At 46.4% G+C, this 22,945-nt stretch overlaps 1 protein-coding gene and 1 long non-coding RNA gene across 5 annotated transcripts in view; one reads left to right on the top strand and one right to left on the bottom strand.

Moving 5' to 3' along the window:
- Positions 1 to 22,945, top strand: part of LOC310686051 — a 424,340-nt gene that overhangs the window by 316,695 nt on the left and 84,700 nt on the right. The gene's annotated exons all lie outside the window — the stretch shown is intronic.
- Positions 1 to 22,945, bottom strand: part of ZNF638 (zinc finger protein 638) — a 71,436-nt gene that overhangs the window by 30,760 nt on the left and 17,731 nt on the right. For 3 of the 4 annotated variants that reach the window (XM_083520407.1, XM_083520408.1, XM_083520406.1), the window contains exons 2-3: positions 4,026 to 5,586; positions 259 to 320 (exon numbers count right to left, since the gene is read on the bottom strand). In XM_083520407.1, the coding sequence (XP_083376533.1) occupies positions 259 to 320; positions 4,026 to 5,586 (1,623 nt within the window). Of the gene's footprint in view, positions 1 to 258; positions 321 to 4,025; positions 5,587 to 18,055; positions 18,218 to 22,945 lie in introns of those variants that run through there. The other variant, XM_083520409.1, reaches the window with a different exon arrangement.

Consider the following 22,945-nt stretch of genomic DNA (forward strand, 5'->3'; position numbering starts at 1 on the left):
TATTCCATCTCAGATCAACCCTAATTCCCTAGAATTGAAAAACCATTCATCTCATTTCAGAATGGCGCATGGCATTTAGAGTTTTTCAGTGTAGAACAAACAGATCAACATACAGATTAAGCAGAACATACTGCTTAAAAGTATTATGGTTGAAATTCACATCCCACTGAAATCATTTTATTGACTATTAGTATCCCTTTAGGAAAGTACAAGAATCAAGTCCATCTTCATATAATCAAAGTAAATGGGCATTCTTACTGTTGGCGCAGCTGACGACAGTTCTCAATGTGGGCAGTAGTATTCTGATGCTGAATCCAGTCCTACAGAAGGAAAATCCATAAATCATAGTTACAAGTATTTTATTATTGTTATTAGAATGACATTTACACCCCCGCTTTCCTCCATGCAGCTCATGGTAGTATACATGGATTTCTCACGCCCTCTGCCACCATTTGCCCTTATAACCATGTTGTGTTATATACTCAGGTTGTCCAAAACTCATAAGGCAAGCCTAAGATTTCTTCTGTCAAGATGATCTACAGTGTAGTGTCGTCTGATGTCAAGATATGAAATATGTTGCTGTTCTGTGTTAATTCAAACCTGCCAAATTAATGGCCTCTGAACTGCATACAGAACAGAATTAGGGTATTTTGGTCTTCCAAGTACTGCTTTACATTGGCCCAGAAGGAAACAAATATGGACAGAAACGCCATAATTCTCAGAGAGGGGAAAGAAGAGAGAGAAAAGCAAACCCAAATACAGCTGCCATGGCATTGTGATGCATTCTGCTGGAAAAAAGAGCAATGCAGAACTATTCTGCCCACTTGTCCCAGCATTAGTGACCATACAGACAACTGGGATAGCACTACATGGGCAAGTCAGCAGCAGCGGCTTGGGAAGAACAATGGGGGACATCACAACCTATATAGCTTGACTACAATCGGTATCTTTATAATAGAGGTAAAAGAAAAGTGTTTCAACATAAAGAGCTGCAAAGACACAACCCCCCCTTTTAAACAACATACCTGCAGGTATAGGGTGGTATACAAATAAAAATAATAATAAATAATAAAAATAATGGTCTATGCATTTGAAGGTTTGCAGTGCTGCGCAATAAAAGTATTCTGTGCTGCTACATTACGGTGGTCTGCGGACATCTGTAAGGCTTATATTTTTCTGGGAGCCGTGAAGTCCCCCCAAAATATAAGCCTAAAAACGTAAACAGCAACCAGTCATCTTAGTAACAGCAGCACCTGAAAGTGTGGTGTTCACATGGAAACATTATTTTGGGCTCTCGCATCTGTTATGCTCCCTTCTCTGAATGTTTTTAAAACCCAAACTTTTGTCTCAGGAATCACAAAACCTCCTGCTTCAGAAGTGCTTTGCTGCCCATAGAACATTATTATATTATTCCATTAAATATTAAAAAGAGGCTAAAATTCATGTTCTGCACCAAAAAATTATGAATGGGTGGGGAAAGGAACCTAAACAATTCAGTAAACAACTACCTTGTATGCAGAATGCAAGAGAATAGAAAAACATTGAATAAATTACACTCACGTTCTGCTTAGTGTGTAGAGTAAGCAACAGGCAACAAAATTATTTATTTCGTACAAAGTTTTTCTGTCCCAAACCAATTCCCATATTGCAGTATTTATTCTGTTTTTAGGCATCTGCAAAGACTGGTCCAGAGTCAATAGAGCAGGAGACTCTTAATCTCAGGGTCATGGGTTCGAGCCCCATGTTGGACAAAAAGATCACTGCCCTGCAGTGGGTTGGACTAGATGGTGGTCCCTCATGCTCCCTTCCCATTCTACAATTTTAGGATTGTATGACTTATTTTCCGCACTCTCATGCCCTTAAAAGGATTTTGAGTAAGTAAGAAATATAAACTTGGAGACATGAACATCTGCAATGCATATAATTCAGAACCCCACCATTGTGCAGTTAAGCATAATTTACAAAACCCAATTTATTACACAGCCTGAGCTAATGGATTAAGATTCTATGAACAAAAATCTAGAATTGGTTGGGATAGTAACACACAGTTTGAGGTGGACACAAAGCACATTAAGAGAAACAGAAATTTGATACAGAAGAAAAGTTTAAAAACTCTGTAACTGAGTAATCCCCTAAGGACAAAATTATAATCACACTAACAGTACATTCCTTCTTAACTCAATGGGACATATTTTTGAGTACAGTGGTGCCCCGCAAGACGAATGCCTCGCAAGACGGAAAACTCGCTAGACCAAAGAGTTTTCCGTTTTGGAGGTGCTTCGCAAAATGAATCTCCTATGGGCTTGCGTCGCAAGACGAAAATGTCTTGCGAGTTCCTGCGGGGTTTCCCCCCCCCTTTTTCTAAGCCGCTAAGCCGCTTATCAGCTGATACGATCAGCAGATAAGCCGCTAAAAGCCGCTAATAGCGCTAATCCGTCAATGGGCTTGCTTTGCAAGACGAAAAAACCGCTAGCCGAAGAGAATCACAGAACGGATTCTTTTCGTCTTGCGAGGCACCACTGTAACTGCACATCGGTAAATTACCTATGGTCGGTCTTCAATCCTTTGGAATTTGAAAACGCAAAACACTGCACTAAGTACTTATAGCCTTCTTATGATTGTTGGGAGGAACAAATGAATGCAACCCATGCTAGGCCCTTGAGATGCTTAGGGCAAGAGGGGAAGAGCCGGAGAAAGATACTGAATTTTGTGATAATGTCTAGTGCAATCTATTTCAGAATTAAGCGAAATAAAAAAGATGTTTGGAAATCAAAGTCAAATCAATACTGTACATATCTCACTTTGTCTGACTAATATTCTCTGTGTTGTGGGGTGATCCCCCACCCACAAAGAAACTATTGTCAGAATCCCATACTTGTAAATGATATTTGGCTCTCCTCTCCCACCCTATCATTTGGTTCTCTGTCAGGAAAAGAGACTATCAGACACTCGTGATAGTATCTTCTTTGGTATGGAGGATAATATTTCATACAGAGATTATGGTCACTGAAATTCTCAAAGCTGCAGGAAATCCCTGGGTTGGATCCAGAGCAAGGAAGTCTCACTTAGGTCCAGTGAAATCAATCTGTAGCATTATTAATAACTTAAGACTTTTGATTTCAATGAGACAGAAAGGAACTTGCTCTGAATCCCACCGTCTTCTTTTTCTAAATCTAGCTGGGCTTTCCTTCTCGCAGTGCACGATTCCTCATCGGCCATGTGTAGTCAACTCAGGAGCTCTGCCCATACTGCTAGATTCCTCTTTAAACTTTTATCCAGGCCTATTCAAGAACAATTTGTGCCAAGTTAATTGGGAGATAATCCCAGGTAAGCATGTACAGGACTGCAGCCCAAGACAACTTAAATGTAGCTGTGTTAACCTGAAGCTTTCAAACCTTACAGCCCTGTTTCGGGAAACTTTTAATGTTTGATGTATTATAGTATTTTAATATTCTTTTGCAAGCTGCCCAGAGTGGCTGGGGAAGCCCAGCCAGATGGGCAAGGTATAAATAATAAATTATTATTATTATTATTATTATTATTACTTGAACTTAAGGTATCAAGGGTCAAACAAGTAGTTAGATGCATCAGCTAAGAAAATTTAACTAATGCTTCTGTATAACTTATTTTGTTCTATCATCCTTATGCTACATTCTAAGACTATAATAAATGTTTCTGACTGGACTGCAACCTTAATCCACTGTCTACTTTAAGCCCAACTTCCTTTGATCCCAGAAGCTACAAAAGCAAGTTTAATTATAGACAGAGGAAGCAGTAGAGGGAACAGGGAATCCAAAGTCAATTGAGAACTTGTCTATCATAAGGCAGCTTTTACAGGTGAAACCTGCAGAAATAGCCAGTCACATTGTGCAAATCAGACACACGCAGTATTTATTCCCAAGCTTCTTGATTGTTGGACATCTTACGGGAATAAAATCTACAGATATCCAGAAGTCAATTAAACCCAGTACATAGAACACGTTGTGTACAAATGTATGTAATCGTGAGGGTGGGGAGTGACTCACCTTCAAATGTCTACATTCTACATTACACAGAGAACACACATGTGGAAATATTCTTGGAGATGCAGCATAGTAATCATTCATCATCGACGGAGTTGGCAATCTCTTCAGCTTCTGGGCATCTGCCTGTGAAAAAACTGGAAACCAAGAGGCTTTCACCACGCCAAAAGCAGACTCAATAGGATGCTGAGGTTTCTCATGGATTTTCTTCTGGCCACTGGCAGGTCCAGGTGGAACATCAGAAGGATGAGCCCTGGATTCATGGTGAATCCTATCATGCATCTCAGGTGCAAAAGGAGGTGGCGGCTGGTTCATAGTTGGAGGTGGTTGGTTCACGGGCGGCATCATGGGCTGAGGAACAGTTGGCGGAGGCAAAGTCTGCGGGGCAACAGGAGGCATCCCAGGCAATGCTGGCATCCCAGACATGGATGGTACCACGGGAGGCATCATGGGCGGTGCTGCTGGAGGCATCCCGGCTCCTGCTGGAGGGAGGCCTAGCCCTGGCCCTTTGTTGGAAGCATCCATGGGGAAAAAGGACTGCGTACTTGATGTGCTTCTCTGGAATCCCATCTTTCGTATCAGCTCTTCTACCGCATTCATTTGACTACTGGTTACACCAGAGGGCACCGAAGACACGAGAGTCGTCTGCTGTGCTGGAAATCCTTTCATGTTCCCCTCAGTTGATGCATCAGAATTGTAGACTTTGACATCAAGAGGAGCTTCAGTATATTCATACTTGCTTTCATGCCCGTAATCAATTACCTTGCTCTTCAGCATGGTACCATGACCATCGTCACTGTGAAACATTTCCTTTTCTCTGCTCTCAGAAGGTAAACTTGGCAACTGATGAGTCACTTTGCGCATTCGGATGTCCCTCAAAATTAAAGGCATGTTTTCTGGTGTCAGCTGATCATCCGGATACCGACTAAGTTCCTCCAAGTCTTCATTAGATAAGCCAAAGCTTGCTAAGATGCTGGAAGCACTCTCGGTTGTATAACGGTTCTGGATACGTGTGGCTTGTTGTGCAAACTTTCCTGAAGTGATCTGGCCACTATTTACAGGTGGAAATGGATTGTCCCAGTGAGTAGCACATCCCTCTTCCCTCTGGTGCCGCTCTTGTCTAGGATCCATTCCATGTTGCGTGACCTGAACATTTGGCCTTGGGAATCTTGCCCTCATTTCTGGTTCCATGACCCTTTGAGGCATTCTGGGAGGAGCAGGCGGGTGTTGCCTTTGAAGACCATCCGGTCTAGGTCCCGGTCCTGGCCCCAGAAAAGGGCCACGCGGCATTGGACCAGGTGCATTAGGCCCCCTTGGCCTTGGAGGCATGTTTCCTCTAGGGTTAAACATGGCAATTTTCAGAAATGCTTCATTTAACAAAGCGTAAGATGCTATAGAATGGGTTGAAGCTACCGAGTTCAACTGGTGAAAAGCCAACTGTGTCTTAATCTGAGCAAGCTGCAAAGGAGGAGGAGGAGGAGGAGGGCCCAACAGAAGTGGGCCGGCAATGCCAAGGTTCAGAGAATTCACAAAAGGTGCAAAATTTTCCAAGAACACCACAAAGCTGAAAGTTAAACACACAAAAATTAGATTACATTTATTTTTAACCTACTTTCTAAAATGGTTCTACTGCCTGTAAGTAAATTGTTTGAAAAACACAACCGTTTCGTTTTTTTCTAAGTAACATCTTGTTTTAGCAAAGGGATTGGGGGTTTTACTCACTTGTCAACTGAAAGTCATTTCATATATGTTTCAACGCACTACAACTTTTGAATTTAAAAGGCTTTATATCCCACTCTAAACCAACCATGCAAACAAGCATTTTCAATTGAAAACCCATGTGATTTTAATGCACTCTAGCCACATATCAAGTGTAATTTAATCAGGCCATTAGAAAGATAATAATTTGCACTACGACAATATGCAGAGTTACTGGGCAGCAAGTTCCATTCAATTCAATGTGACTTACTTCCAAGTAATTAAGTAAAGGATTGTCCTATAAAACAATGTATTTGACAATGAAGATGTGCTACAACCACTATTTATGTGACCTCCTCAACTAACAAAACTAGAGGATGTTTGAAACTTTGTGGCAAGAGCTACATACAATTTCCCAACTAAATGGCTTCAGCCATTTCAACACAGAAATTACTTAAAGATACTATGTGGGCAGGGGGAAATCACAGGGGAGTAACACGGAAAGGGCATTAACAGACCACCTGGTCCATCCCCCTGGCAGGACCCATATTAAGTAAGTTGTCAAACTGCCACCAGTCTCAGTGATCTCCTATATTAGTGACATATCAGTCTTTAGAAAATTCTTCTGAAGTTTTACCTACCACTACTATCCAACATAATTTAATAGCCTTCCATCAGGAGATTCTAGCCTTAATAGGTCCCAAAACCTTTTCTTTCTTAGACCGGACGTGTTACACACCAGAGGTGTCAACTTGTGTCCAAGATCGAGGTGGCCCAGCGTGTGTGTGACATCGTGCGCTCAGAACGCATCATGCTCATGTGAGGTCATGCACGTGACACGCGTTACACATGCAAAGTTGCGTCGCCAGGAGGGGCCCAGTGGAAAGCCCAGCGCAGTGCGGCTTCAATGAGTGAGCAATTGCTCCTCTCTCTCGCTCAGGAGGAGCCTGCCACTGAAGCCACACCCCATTTGGCTTCGCGCTTTGCCTCCTCCACCCCAACATTCAGGAGGCCTGGCCCCCTCCCAACAGATTTCGAGGGAGCCAAAGACACCTCAGCCCCATAGAGTTGCTGCGCATGTTACAAACAGTTAATGTTTTCAAACAGGCATTAAACAGAAATGTGAAGGCCCATAAAAATCCATGAGAAAACAGTTTTCTTCACACACAAGATTCTTCCAGCTTCTGCATCTAGTGAAAGAAACTGATGAATCGGAAAATACACCAACACAATTGAGGAACAAACATGTAAAATTTGATAAACCCATTTCTATTTGTGCATAGTTAATAAATACTGCATACATTCTCTGGGGAAAGGAAACTAAATTTTCTAGTTTTCTGTGAAGCAAAAGTAGTTGTCGCTCCAAATGTTCAGCCCCTGTAACATTTTTGCTAAACTCATTCATACCATTTTAAAGCAAAACAAATAACCACCTAGCTGAGAGCAGTGCAACACCCCCCAGCAATGTGTGCTTATTTATCTAAGGAATCAAGTGCTGCACCTCTATCTGGCATTCCCCACAAGGAGCTCAAAGTGGTCTCCTTTGTTCTTCCCCTTCACTTCTCCTCAAAGAAAGCTGGTGAGGAGGGTTAAGCAGCGAGAGACACTGGACCAGGGCCACCCATTGCGCTTCATGGAGAAACAGCAGCGCTAATCTCGGTCCTCCCATCCTAGTCCAACGCAATAACCCAACGTGTTTTATCTCAACGTATCCATTTCTAAACATATTTTACATTTTTTAATGTGTTCTAAGATGCTTGGACGCGGGTGGCACTGTGGGTAAAACCTCAGCGCCTAGGACTTGCCGATCGCATGGTCAGCGGTTCGAATCCCTGCAGCAGGGTGCGCTCCCGTCGTTCGGTCCCAGTGCCTGCCAACCTAGCAGTTCGAAAGCACCCCCGGGTGCAAGTAGATAAATAGGGACTGCTTACCAGCGGGAAGGTAAACGGCGTTCCGTGTGCTGCGCTGGCTCGCCAGATGCAGCTTGTCACGCTGGCCACGTGACCCGGAAGTGTCTGCGGACAGCACTGGCTCCCGGCCTATAGAGTGAGATGAGCGCACAACCCTAGTCTGGCAAGACTGGCCCGTACGGACAGGGGTACCTTTACCTTTACCTTTAAGATGCTTGGAGACCTTTGGGTAATACCAGTGAATAATACTAATACTATCCCAAACTATTATTATATGTGTTTTAGTATTTTAAGCCAAGTACTGCACTATAAAATTCAGATAAATGCAAAATCTGGAGTATATAAGTATGTTTCAATCTGTGTTTCAGTCAGGGACATGAGAATTGGGTTAGTCTGCTTAAGAATGCAGAGCAGGGGCAAATCCACCTCTAGACCTGTGCAGTATTGTGATGAGAGCGGCACGATTTTGCTACCACCTCGTGGCCTAAATTAGCCTAAATTAGCAGTACTATTCAGTTTAATGAAGTCCACCATAAATTCACGGCTTAGAAGATCTTCAAATATCCACCATAGTCGCAGCATCAACCCCAGCTCAGAAACAAGACTTTTTAAAGAAACATGTAGCAGTTACTTGTTGGATTTTCCAAGGGGACATACAATAAAACACTGCAGTGCTTTCTGTTCAGTGTTCTAAACTAGTTTTAGGATACTCCATTCCCACACACAGCATAGAATCACAGAATTGTAGAGTTGGAAGGGACATTTGAGGGTCATCTAGTCCAACCCCCTGCAATGCAGTAACTTCAATTAAAGAATCCCCGATAGGTGCCCAATCAACATCTGCTTAAAAACCTCCAAGAAAGAAGTCCACTACTTTCTGAGGAATTCCTTTCCACAACGCTTACCGTCAGAAAGTTCTTCCTGATGTTAATTCAGAATCTCCTCTCTTGTAACTTGAATCAATTGTTTTGGGTCCTACTCTCCAGAGCAGCAAAAAGCAAGCTTGTTGGAAAGGAGAACTTCCCTTTACAAGCTTGCTCCATTTTCCATGTGAAAGCCCTTTAGATATTGGAAGATGGCGATTAAATCCTATGAATTACGCTCTCCTTTGAAGCGGGCCAAATGCATTTTAAGACAAGATTTTGTTGTCTGAAAATATGCAGTTTGAGGACTTTTAAAGGCCATTTAAAGCATTAGGGCCACTTAAAGACATACAAAACAATCAAATCAAAGATGCATTTCTGCACCCAGAGGGCTATCGTCACCGAGAAGAGCATACAGGTCGTTTTGTTGCTTGTGAATGACCTCTTGCCTCTCTTATCTAGCAAAGCATCATTTAGCACAGTTCCAGGGAAAGAAGGGAACTCATTTTCTGCCTTTCCCTGCTGCCTTTAAAAGCCCGTTGCTATCTTTCAGTTCCCACAGGGTGACCACTTCCACCTACTGAACTATGAATAGTATGATTGGTATAAGGCAGGTGCCTTCACTGCATCCCTTTGGGCGCCAGCTTTTGTTTAGACAAGCCTGCCCAATATTTAAAGTGATGCTGAAACATGTTTTAATATGTTTTTAGTTTTAGGGTGATTTTAGTTTTCTGAATGTTTTACATGATTGGTTTTTTAATAAACAATTTTATTGTTTTATATTTTTTGTAGACCACTTTGTGGCTTTCTCTCACAATCAAGCAGTGTATACATTTCATGAAATGAACCAATGAAATTAAGTGTGGGAAGTTGCAGTCAAATATAACTAGCAAGTTTAAGACTAGATAACGCACAGAAGGGTTGAGACCACAGAATTGTATTTGAGACTCAGTTGGCCACCTGGAAGGAAGTTAATTTTCCTGCTTTGTTCATTCTCTTTCACCGAGAGAATGTGAACTCACCGAGAGAGGACATGCTCAGACCGCACACACAGAAATATCTTTCTTTATTCTGTAAACCCAAGATTTCTACCTGTATTATATCCCACTACGGCACTAGAAATCTGGGAAGGTATCTGTATGAATGTAACACGGCTAGCGAAGGGATCACAGGTGCTCAAGGCAAAACCTAGTTACCGCAAGGATCAAATGTCGACCAATTCTAAAGAAGTTCAATTCAGTAAGTTACATTGACAATGAACGTCGTTTGACAATCTGGACCACCTCCGTCACAGTGAGAGGTCAGCCAGGATCTGGCAAGCAAAGAAAGCCCAAGGTTTCCTCCAGGCTCAAGATCTGCCAAAGAGGGCATGAACTCTGGCTTCCTGTCCAGCCTCAAGTTCACCAGGTGGCTAACATTTTGTTTTGCTCTGCACGTGTCAGATGCAGAGCCATGGTAAGGCTCCTTCTCCTGGTCTACACGGAAGGCAAAAGCACATGTGCTTCAGGAACATATAACCAGGCAGATGTGGAAGTAGCACTGGAAGATGCCATTTTTTGAAGTCGTACCTGGCTCAAAGCATCCAAGTGGCGAGAGAAACCCCTTAAGCGCCACAGCCTCAACCCAGAAGCAGCCAGCCAGCAGCTCCCACACCAAACAAGTCCACCCTCCAGCCTCCCTCACCTCAGCTCCGCGCATGAGATGCTGCCACCATGATAATAAAATTTCAACATGTTGAAATCCAGCGGGGGAAGGGGGAAGCATGTGAGACCCATTTCCACTAGCGAATGAGGTTTTGATCTGGGCAGTGCAAACCACATGCCAAGAACTGAAACATTCAGTTACACCCTAGAAGCCACAGGAAATTTCTTCACAGATTTTATGGGCTCTTAACTTAGTGTCAGGGAACTGCCATCGGAGCATCAGGTGGTGGAGGGACTCAGGGAGGAAGAAAGAGACTCAACAGCTGAAGCAGGGACCAGCAGGGGGAGGAGTGGGTCTCTGAGGGAATGCGAGCAGGAGGGAGGGCTCAGGGAAGCTTCCAGCGAGAACAGTGGGGAGGTATCTGAGTCTCCCATAGGGAGACCCACACCTCGCCGGAAACTGTCACGCCGTGAGTCCAGGAGACGCGTTTCCGTTAAGGAGCTCCTTTGCTGGAAACGCTTCCGCAGACAGCCACTGTCGGACTCTACTAGTGACTAGAGCAGACATGTCTGAGGAGCTCCGTCACACACGGAGGTTTGTGGGGTCGCACAAACTCTGAGGGAGCACGTTTTTACGCACAAGCAGCTAATCAATCCCTAACAGCAGTCCGACAGTCTCTGTACACTGCCTGTGCAAGAGAAAGCATCATGAGCGAACCAACCGGAACCGGAGGAGCGGGGGCTGGAGCTGGTCCAAGCTTGGAAGATAGATACCGAGCGTTGGAGGTCCAACTGGCGCTGCAGACGGCGAGGCTGGAGGAGAGAAGGGCTCAGGATGCAGACAAGAAGGGGAGAGCCACTCAATTCCCCAGAAAGGTACCAGGATTGGTGCAAAAATTTGGGGGGGACCCCAAGGATTACCATGCCTTTAGGACAGAGATGCAATATGCCATTAATGTGCAGTTCGATGAGTTCCCTGATGAGGAATCGCGAGTTGCTTTCGTAATTGGGCATCTTGAGAAAGGGGCGAGAGACTGGGTTCGACCCCTAATGGCAACGCACAATGACATACTAAAGGACACGAGGAAGTTCTTTCGTGCAATGGATATCATGTTTTCCAGCGATATTGAGGAAGGGGCGGTGCGCAGACAGCTAATGGCTTGTAAGCAGGGAAGTCGATCTGTCCGTGAGTACTGGACTGAGTTTACCATGCTGATTCACAGACTGAGTTGGGATTTATCGGCGGCACCCATTCAAATGCTATTTGAAGAAGGTCTTTCTTCGGCGGTGAAAGACGAGCTGTCACGGAGCCCCAGGGCGGAGTCTATGGATCAGCTGACCAAATCTGCGCTGACCATAGGAGCGCGGCAGGAGGCAAGAGCCTTGGAGAGGCGGGAAGGGAGAGGGGAACGTTGGAAGGAGTTCCGCATTCCAGACATTCCTGAGCCAGCTTTCCCGCCGGCAGAGCCGATGGAAATCGGAACAGCGCGCGCGCGCGCATTTTCAAAAACCAGCGAGGGGGCTAAGAAGGAGGGAAAGGGCCCCCGGAAATGCTATCTCTGCCAACAGCCAGGCCACTTTGCCAGAGTCTGCCCCCAGAGGAAGGAATGGCAAGGGATGGTGGGAGCTGTTGAGGGGGGAGAACAGGGGGGAACGGAGCAGGTAAAAGCCAACGCCTGGTTGCCACAATCGGGGCACTGCAGCCAGGCCAAAGAGCAGTGAAAGTGCCCGTGCCAGAAGCTCCTCGACCTGCTCTAGTGATTGAAGTGTCGCTAGAGCTGCAAAATGGGCACCCCCTAAAAATAAAGGCGCTTTTGGACTCAGGCAGCTCCTGCAATTTTATGAGCAAGGAGTTTGCTGCTGAACACCAGATACAGACTATCCCTTTAAGCAACCCCCTGCAGGTGACCACGATTGATGGCAGGGAGTTGTTGGGAGGAGGAGTCAGCTTGCAGACTGTCCCAATGATAATGAGGGTGGCAAGGCACACAGAACTGATAGCGTTTAATGTGGGCACCCTGGGAGGCGCTCCCATTATTTTGGGAATGAGCTGGCTAGCTCTACATGATCCGCTGGTTGGCTGGCATCAAAGAGTGGTGTCCTTTGGTTCAGCACATTGCTTAGAACACTGCAAAGGGGAAAAGGGTTCAGCAGGGGCCCAAGCCACCCTAGCAGGGACTGAAGTAATGGAGAAGGTGAAGGTACCACCACAGTATGCAGATCTCAGCGACGTGTTCAGCGAGAAGGAAGCTGACCAACTACCACCTCATAGACCCTTTGATTGCCAGATCAATTTACTCCCTGGAGCACAGCTTCCCGTGGGCAAGTTGTATGCCATGTCAGACAGAGAAATGCAGGAGTTGCGAGGGTTTATTGACAAGAACCTGAAGAGAGGCTTCATCAGAGAGTCCAAAGCAGCAGGGGGTAGCCCAGTGTTCTTTGTGGACAAAAAAAACGCGGACAAGCCGAGACTTGTATGCGATTTTAGGAGGTTAAATGCAGTGACTGAACCGGTGGCTTTCCCTATGCCCAGAATTGATGATATTTTGACCAGGGTGAGGAAGGGAAAGATTTTTACAAAGCTGGATCTAAGGGGGGCGTACAATCTGATACGCATAAGGAAAGGGGATGAATGGAAAACCACCATGTTTACCCCTTTGGGGGCATTTGAATACCTCGTTATGCCATTTGGATTACAAGCAGGCTCAGCGTGTTTTCAATCTTTTATGAACCACGTACTGGGCCCTTTGCTCTACAAGAATTGCGTTGCTTTCCTAGATGATGTGTTGGTGTATTCGGAGAATGAGGAGCAACATGTGAGAGACGTCAGAGAAGTGTTGAGCAGACTGCAAGCCAACAGGCTGTGGGTCAAACTGGAGAAGTGTCGGTTCCATACCAAGGAGGTGGAATTCCTGGGGTACCGCCTGTCAGACAAGGGATTGGCCATGGATCCCGGCAAGGTACAGGCAGTGCTGGAATGGAAAACACCCAAAACCAAGAAGGATGTGCAGAGGTTCCTAGGGTTTGGAAACTTTTATCGTAAGTTCATCCGCAACTTCGCCCATCTGACGGCGCCCATCACTGACTGTCTCAGCAGTAAAAAGAAGTTTGTATGGACGGCGGAGGCGGAGCGAGCGTTTGAGGAGCTGAAAAGGGCCTTCGCCTCTGAAGAACAACTTCTGCATGTGGATTTACGAAAGAAGCTAAGGGTTGAAACAGACGCATCTGACAGAGCCATAGGGGCGGTGCTTCTTCTGCAGCCGGGGAAGGAGGAGTCAGAGTGGCGACCGTGTGCCTTCTTTTCGCGAAAGCTGAACAAATCCGAGAGGAACTACACGGTGTACGACCGAGAACTTCTTGCTATTCATGAGGCGTTCCGGAGATGGAGGCATCTGCTAGTTGGTGCACAACATAAGGTGCAAGTGTGCACGGACCATAAAATTCTAGAGTATTGGAGAACTGCGCGAGTGCTCAACCAAAGGCAGTTGAGATGGGCCCAGGAGTTCTCCAAATTTAACTTTGAGATTTGTTACGTGCCAGGCCCAGAGAATGTTAGGGCGGACGCTCTCTCACGCAAACCTGAATATTTGGAGGGGGAGGGAGCACCCGAAGAAACCCATATCATTCCAGAGGACCGCTGGGTGTGTGGGGCGACTTTGGTGGGGCAAAGGGAATTGGTAGAGGGTACGGTGCAGGATGCATACGCCCAGGACAAACTCAGGGATCTCAGGAGGGAGGAAGACAAATCCGGTGGTTTTGAGGAGAGAAACGGGGCATTGTATTATAAGGGAGCGTTATATATACCTGAAGGGGGATTGAGGGAGAAGGTACTCAAGCAGCTGCACGATAGCCCCACAGCAGGGCATTTTGGGCAACACAAGACCATGTGGCTGGTTACCAGGGAATTTTGGTGGCCCAAGGTCAGGGAAGATGTGCGGGAGTATGTGAGAGGGTGTGAACAATGCCAAAGAGCCAAGGGGGAGAGGCGGGCGCCGGCTGGTTTATTAGAACCACTGCCCACACCTGAAAGACCGTGGGAAGCAGTGGCAATAGATTTCATGACTGATCTGCCAAGGTCTAGAGGGAAAACAGCCATCATGGTTGTAGTAGACCTGTTAACTAAAATGGCCCACTTTATAGCCTGCTCACATGCGGTCACAGCAGAAGAAACAGCCAAATTGTTTGTAGAGAATGTGTTTCGGTTGCATGGCGCCCCCTTGAGGGTGGTTTCAGACCGAGGGAAACAATTTACTTCCAGGTTCTGGAGGAAGCTCATGAGCTTACTGCATGTAGAGGTTAATTTTTCAACGGCCCGTCATCCAGAAACCAACGGGCAGGCGGAAAGAGCAAATGGGGTTCTCCAACAATATTTGAGGTGTTATGTTAATGACAGAGAGAATGATTGGGTGGAGAAGCTGGCGTTGGCAGAATTTGCCTACAACAATGCAGAGAACGTGTCCACGGGGATGAGCCCCTTTTTGGCTAATCACGGGTGCCATCCCAGAGCCTTCCCAGGGGGGGAGGGGGAGAACTGGAGCGTTCCAGCTGCAGAACAGTTCGTTGAAGAAATGGAAGCGATCCATCGCCAGCTCCAACTCAACTTAAACAGGGCTAAGGAGGAATATAAGAGGCAGGCAGACAAAAACCGAAGGGAAGGTGAAAGCATCAGGGTGGGGGACCAGGTGTGGCTGTCAACCCAAGGGTTGCCGTTCAAAGGAGGTTGTAAGAAATTAAGACCCAAAAGGCTGGGTCCGTTTGAAGTCATGCAGCAGGTCAATCCAGTGGCTTTCAGGCTCCGGTTACCGAACCACATGAAACTGCACCCAGTTTTTCACAGGTCGTTGCTGTCACCGTATAGAGGAGACAGTGAAGGGAGGGTCACTAGGGGACCAGCAATGGAGGAGAAGGAACACAGCTACCATGTAGCGGAGATCCTCGATTCCAGGTGGAAGGGAGATCAAGTAGAGTATTTGGTAATGTGGGAAGGGGAACCGGAGTCGGAAAACACCTGGGTTAGGGCAGAGGATGTCAATGACGAAGTTTTAATAGAGACTTTTCATCAGAGGTTCCCACGTAAACCTCAGCCTGTAGCGAGGTTCCGAAGGGAATACTTTGCCACCACCGACGAGGAAGAGGAGTTGGAGGGGTTCCCAGATTCTGAAGAGGAAGAGGATTCAGCGAGCCAGGACGACGATCGATGGAGGGAATTGTTCGAGACGTCGGAAGATGAGGAAGATTCGTTTCGGGGTTTTAGCCCTTCACCTCCCAGGGGAGAGGAAATGGGAGGGGGTGAGGGGGGCCCTGGAGGGGAGGTGGATGTCAGGGAACTGCCATCGGAGCATCAGGTGGTGGAGGGACTCAGGGAGGAAGAAAGAGACTCAACAGCTGAAGCAGGGACCAGCAGGGGGAGGAGTGGGTCTCTGAGGGAATGCGAGCAGGAGGGAGGGCTCAGGGAAGCTTCCAGCGAGAACAGTGGGGAGGTATCTGAGTCTCCCATAGGGAGACCCACACCTCGCCGGAAACTGTCACGCCGTGAGTCCAGGAGACGCGTTTCCGTTAAGGAGCTCCTTTGCTGGAAACGCTTCCGCAGACAGCCACTGTCGGACTCTACTAGTGACTAGAGCAGACATGTCTGAGGAGCTCCGTCACACACGGAGGTTTGTGGGGTCGCACAAACTCTGAGGGAGCACGTTTTTACGCACAAGCAGCTAATCAATCCCTAACACTTAGCTTGGCAGATTTTGCAGGACTGTACTATGAACATAGTAAATTATACGGAGTCAAGAGAGCTGATCCATCTAGTGCAGTATTGCCTATAATAACTAGCAATGGCTTGCTAGGGCTGTCTTCCTGCCCTATCTTGAAATACCAGGGATATACAAGGCAGATGCTCTATTCCTCAGCTATGGCCTTTCTGTACAGTACAATATGCTAAAGAGTAAACGGAGTACTAGGAGCACCAGACCCATGTTGATAACCAAAGCTGGTCCTGTTCTGGCCTGTCAGAAACAAACCTTGCAGCTTCCTTAATGTAAGAAACTAAGACAGCTTATACGTTTGCTGTAAAATGTCATGCGTATTGAAGGCACTACAGAAAAACCACCGAAGTTCAGTAGTAAAGCAGCTCTTGTCACTTCAATCTACAGATAGGAGTCCTGATTTGTGAAAGCTGGCCTGGGAGCTGTTTTGGCAGAAGGGTGAGGGGCTAAATACCTGGGGGGAAAGAAGTTACAAGCACCATCCAGTTTGTGCAGAATATCAGCTTGTAGGGCGAGTGGACTCTAGACTCGTCCCTGGAAAATACCAGCGTGATGGGAATTAGGGACACAACAAAAGCTGAACAAACTGCCCCGTGATCTTTGGACGGAGGGCGGTACATAAATTTAATGAAAAGCAGCCAAAGGGGCCCCATCTCGGTCAGCCTCACGATCTCCCCTAGATGCCCCAGTGGGAAGAAACCCACAGGCAGGACCTGGAAGAAGAAGCACAGGCAACTCCCCCCCCCCCTCACAATTCCCAGGTAGGCAACATATGGAAGGAAGGACCAAGAAGCCCAGAGATTTCCCTCTCCCGCCTGGCTCCTTCTCCAATAGCTTCCTTTCCCCAGCTGCCACCTTCCCCCAGGCGCCTTAGGCGACAGGCAACTTTCACGAGGGGCAAGAGTCATAGTTTTTTCTTTGTCTTTTCTGCAAGATATGCATGGATCCTGGCTAGGGAGTTCATGTCGCACGTGACACGGGTGCCCAAAACAAAGCCTGCAAAGGGGAGGTGGACTGGGGATGTGACAGTGTGAGAATAATGCAGAACCAGAGGAAGCCGCAATGGCGAGCCAAGGATGGAAGCCAATAAGAATACTAATATTAATAATTATAACAACATAGTGTTGTTCACAGGGCAGGTGGAGATGTAACATCGCACAAGGCACTCACTTGTCCCCCCCCCCCCACAAAGAGGGGAGGGTTTCGGTGGAGACTTATTATTATTATTAATCAGTGTTTTTGTCTTAAAAAAATGTTTAAGGGGTACTCTCATTTTCCCACTCATATTCAAATACTGCCCCTCAATGAAGCCAAACTTAGATTCACAACATGTTTAGAGGTATGCGTACCCCTACACACACCCAGAAAAAACCATTGTATATAAGTATGCAATTTATTAAACATCTAAAAGTATACTAAGCACAATGCAAAAAATAAGAATGGGCTGCCTCTACCCAAAGATTTTAATCTTCAAAATTCAAGCAAAGGGCCAGTGCTTTTTTTCTAAAAAAAAAAATAATGTTTAGGAGTACTCTCATTTTCCCACTCATATTGAAACACTGCCCCTCAATGAGGCCCAACTTAGATTCGCAAAATGTTTAGAGGCAGTGTTGGATTTACATATAAGCTAAACAAACTATAGCTTAGGGTCCCACTCTCTTGGGGGGCCCCAAAAAAATTAAAGGGGGGGGACTGGATGTACATTTCCAAAATATAAGAGAAAAACAACAAAAAAATGAAACCGACATACAGCAACAGCGTTTTGTGTTGTGTAGTCTCCTATTTGTTCAGTGCAAACGGCTTTAGTCTATAAATTACCATATTGCATCTATTCAACAAAAAAACGGCGACAATTTGTTTTTGACAAAGGGCCCCGTTCCCTTCAGGCGCCGAGGGCCTCCTCCAACCTCGAGGCGGCCCTCTTTAGCGGTACGCGCAGCCCCCCCCCAAAACCCACCGTCTTGTTACTGGTTATTATTGATTCCCGCGAATAATATTCTTGCCTCCCCCCCTCACGCTTTGGGGGGGGGGAGGGGGGCCCTGGCGGCGGAGCCTGAGGCCTGAGAAGCGGCTTCGCGGGCGCCGAGGCCTCCCTCCCCCCTTCCTCCTCCCCCGACGGGACCCCGCTCCTCCTGCCCCCCGCCGCCGCCGCCGCCTCACCTTCGTCGGCACCGCGCTGGGCCTCGGGTCCCGCCTGCGCGGAGGGAGAAGAAGACTCACGCCAAGGCCGCGGGCGCCGCGCTGCTCCTTCCGCTCCCGCCTCGCCCCCGACGCGGCCGCCGCTCTGAGGGGAACAAGCGACGCGGAGGGCGGCGCGGCTCTGCGCATGCGCGCCCGGGGGTTCCCGGATGGGGACGAGGGAAAGGGCCGCTGCGCATGCGCGAAGGGCGAAAGGAGCCGCCGGGCGGAGGCGGGAAAGGGACGGAGCATGCGCGGGAAAACGCCACGCACGCGCATGCGGAGAAGCCGCAAAGAGGTCCCCGGAAGCTTCCGGATCCCGCAGGTCTCTTCGTCAGGGGCTAAAACCGGGGGTCAAAATGCAACAAGACCGCCTTCTAACTTCGTGGGGTTTTTTGCTGCGAGGATTGGTGCTGCTCCGATATATGTTGCTTATGGCTCAGCCATATGCAAAGGGATATGTGTATATATATATATATCTGAAGAAGTGTGCATGCACACGAAAGCTCATACCAAGAACTAACTTAGTTGGTCTTTAAGGTGCTACTGGAAGGAATTTATATATATATATAGAGAGAGAGAGAGAGAGAGAGAGTTGTTGTCGTTTAGTCATGTCCGACTCTTCGTGACCCCCTGGACCAGAGCACGCCAGGCACTCCTGTCTTCCACTGCCTCCCGTAGTTTGGTCAAACTCATGCTGGTAGCTTCGAGAACACTGTCCCACCATCTCGTCCTCCGTCGTCCCCTTCTCCCTATGCCCTCCATCTTCCCCAGCATCAGGGTCTTTTCCAGGGAGTCTTCTCTTCTCATGAGGTGGCCAAAGTCTTGGAGCCTCAGCTTCAGGATCTATCCTTCCAGTGAGCACTCAGGGCTGATTTCCCTAAGAATGGAGAGGTTTGATCTTCTTGCAGTCCATGGGACTCTCAAGAGTCTCCTCCAGCACCAGAATTCAAAAGCAGCAATTCTTCAGCGATCAGCCTCCTTTAAGGTCCAGCTTTCACTTCCATACATCACTACTGGGAAAACCATGGCTTTAACTGTAGGGACCTTTGTTGACAAAGTGATGTCTCTCCTTAGAGACCAACTAAGTTTGTTCTTGGTATGAGCTTTCGTGTGCATCACACTTCTTCAGATACCTGTCAGGGTACAGTGGTACCTCTGGATGCGAACGGAATCCGTTCCAGAGCCCCATTCGCATCCTGAAGCGAATGCAACCTGCGCGGGTCACGATTTGCCGCTTCCGCGCATACGTGTGAAATCATTTTGAGCATCTGCGCATGCGCGAGCGGCAAAACCCAGTAGTAATGCATTCCGTTACTTCTGGGTCGCCGTGGAGTGGAACCTGAAAACACTCAACCTGAAGCATATTTAACCCGAGGTAGGACTGTATTTCATACCAAGAACAAACTTAGTTGGTCTCTAAGGTGCTACTGGACAATTTTTATATATACCGTATTTTTTGCACCATAACACTCACTTTTTTCCTCCTAGAAACTAAGGGGAAATGTCTGTGTGTGTTATGGAGCGAATGCCTACGGATGGCAGGGGGGATCTGCTGCAGTCGTGAGCAGGGGATCCATGGTTCCCCTTCCTTCCCTCCTCCGTGGCTCGTTTTGAAACAGCAAAGCGGGAGAAGAGCTGCTGAGTGGGGAGGAGAGAGGGACAGAGAGCCTGCTTCCTTTAAAGGAGCAAAGTGGGAGAGGAGAGGAGCCGCTTACACGGGTCACCCCAAATTCACCAGCAGATCACATAGCATGTCCATGGCTACAGCTTGCACCAAAAAAATCACATACCCACTATTGCCTGGGGCCGCAGTGGTGCAAAAACGTGGTTACAAAGCATGGATCCACATGGATCCTCAGGATTTTTGCATTGGGCTACCCCAAACTCACTGTCAGATCACATGTCTGTGGCCACAGCATGAACCACAAAAATCATACATCCACTGTTTCGTTTAGAATAATTTTTTTCTTGTTTTCCTCCTCTAAAAACTACATGCGTGTTATGGTCGGGTGCGTGTTATAGAGCGAAAAATACGGTATATATATTTCTATTGCGTCAGACCAAAACGGCTACCTAACTGAATCTAGGTTTGCAAAGGTTTCTATTCTAAAGGCATGAAAATCAGTAAAGCTCACCTGCCCAGCTCCCAACTGAGCCTCGTGCAAATCCCCTGCAACAGTCTCCTCCTGTTTTTCACCAGAAGATGAAAGGCGGACTCCATCTGTCCTCGACCCAAGATATTGCGGGGGCGTGGGGTGCCGTTCTTTTCTTAACATGACAAGAAAAAGATGTTTCCCGCATGGTCAAGGTGACACGATTCGTACGTGGAAATAAACACACCCACAATCTAAACCAATTGATCAGCCAATTATATGTGCATCTATTTGCACAAGACCTTTAAGAAATATGTTGTTTTTAGATGGTGCAGCTTTAAAGAGCTTTCAGTAACAATGCTGAAAGGCAGGCTATTGCTTTCTATAGGAGCTTTGGGATCCGTCAGATTCTGGGAGAAACAGCCTCATCTAACCAACATGCTTAAGTCTAATTAATGCACAAAGGGGTTAATGCCAGAGAGTCAACTGTCTTACCAGGCTTAGCTCACCTCAGGAGGGATTAGGTAATCCAAGCTTTTGTTCCTTTTCAGTCTACCAGAGCAGCTCAACATGTAAAGTAATTTTGAGCCGGTTATTGCAGCTCAGACTGCATGGCTCCTACAAGTCATTCTTGTGTCCCTATACCAGGGGTCTGCAACCCACGGCTCCGGAGCCACATGTGGCTCTTTTACACCTTTGCCGCGGCTCCAGGGCGGATACTAGCGAGGGGAGGAGGCGCATTGTGCGCCCCGACACTCCCCACTGTGGCGGGCACTGTACTGGCTGTGATGTCGCATGGGGGCAGTGCGTGCGTTAGTCACGCACCATCCCGACATCACTTTCCCGCCCACCCGCCCGCTACATTGTAAGGGGCATGTACGCTGGTCACTGCATTGAAAGGGGGCATGTGCGCTGGTCACTGTTTTGAAGGGGAGTGAAGAACACACACACAAAAAAGGTAACTTGTTAATTTAACGTTTATTTCTATGAGGAGGAGTAATTCTAAGGGGTCAAACAAAGAAATAATAAAAAAGTGACAAAAAAGTTATTTTTATAATGACGAGTTTTGCGGCTCCCAGTTTTTTTTCCTTTGGAAACGGGTCCAAGTGGCTCTTTTTGTCTTAAAGGTTGCAGACCCCTGCCCTATACCAATAATTTAGGAATTTTCATCACTAAGCCAAGTTTTACTGCCTTGTGTTTTCTGAATGCTGTATGGAAAAGCACATGAATCTGATCTTTGGAGAGTTTGGAAGTACAGTGGTGCCTCGCAAGACGAAATTAATTCGTTCCGCGAGTTTTTTCGTCTAGCGAATTTTTCGTCTTGCGAAGCACAAAATCCCATAGGAATGCATTGAAATTCAATTAATGCGTTCCTATGGTCAAAAAAAAGTCCAAACCAAGCCAAATTTGGTACAAGAAGAGTTTATTAAGTGCTCTTTAAAGTCACACATACTGTAAAGAGCATTTCAAAAATTGAAGGAACAATAAATTAAGTTTCTAAACATGACAGAAAAACATTTAAAAATCAACAAAGTGTACAGTACATTTTCTAAGACTCTAGGGGACAACTCGAAGAAGGTTCCTCTTCCACTCTTTGCTTCTTGCTGAAGACCCCCCTCCTCAACTGTTCCCCCAGCCGCCCACCACACAGAAATTCAAATCCAGATTTTTTTTAAAAAAAACAGCAGAGTGGCCCAATGGTCACAGAAAATCATAAAAATGCAGGGAAAAAAACACACAAGCTTCCAGATTCTTGCAAACCCCTCCCCAACACCAAGTCCTTGAATTCCAAACACCCCAACCCAAAATCCAAAAAAACCCCCAAAAAGTTTTAAAAGTTTAAAAGAAGTTTTGGAAAAGCTTCAAAAATCACCAAAGTCTTCAAAAACCTCAAAAAAGGCTACCACACCACGTTCTATGAGTTGCTCCTCGAAGTCAAGTCGCAACTGTATTAACGGTGTTAAGAAAAAGGAAACAAACTTGCAAGACGTTTTCGTTTTTTGTCTTGCAAAGCAAGCCCATAGGGAAATTCGTCTTGCGAAGCAGCTCAAAAAACGCAAAACCCTTTCGTCTAGCGAGTTTTCCGTCTTGTGAGGCATTCATCTTGCGGGGCACCACTGTAAACCATTTCTAACTCAACAAACATGCTAAGGGAGGTGGGACGTTGTGGAACTCACAAAGCCATATTTAAAAGGTCCAGCAGCCTATATTTCCATGCTTTATTTTGCTGCATGTTTTGTGATTTTAAATTGCTGTTCTCTTACCAAAGAGTGTCATGAATTCTACTCAGTATTGATCCAAAGCAGAACTCCAATGTATAGTTAGCAGAGTAAAAATTTAAACATGCTGCAGGCTTCCCCAAAAACAGACCAGAGGCAATTAATATTTCATCCAAGAGAGCTTTACTGCTACTGAAGGCAAATGAGCATAATGGTCACAAATTCCATACATTCAGGATTGGTCATGTTCATAAAAAATCTAGTTGCAGCAGACTTAACTTAAATTTATAATAAGACAAAAACCTTAACACTATATAAAGAACACCACACCAGAAGGAAAGATAGAAAAGAGAGCAAAACCCAGGCCTTCTGGCCTATTATTATAGTCAGCATTGCATTGAAGAAGAGATAACAGGCTCAGTTTAAGCCAGCTGTACTCAGCTTCTCTGAAGCAGCAACCCAAACATCAGGAACCTTCTGCTTGTTTCTTTCACACAGAGAAACCTCCAGAACCCTCTTGAATTAATTAGAATAGGAAAGATCTCTATACATCAGAT

This window comes from Podarcis liolepis, assembly GCF_965112155.1.
Source record: "Podarcis liolepis genome assembly, chromosome: 9".
In the NCBI taxonomy this organism is placed as follows: Eukaryota; Metazoa; Chordata; class Lepidosauria; order Squamata; family Lacertidae; genus Podarcis; species Podarcis liolepis.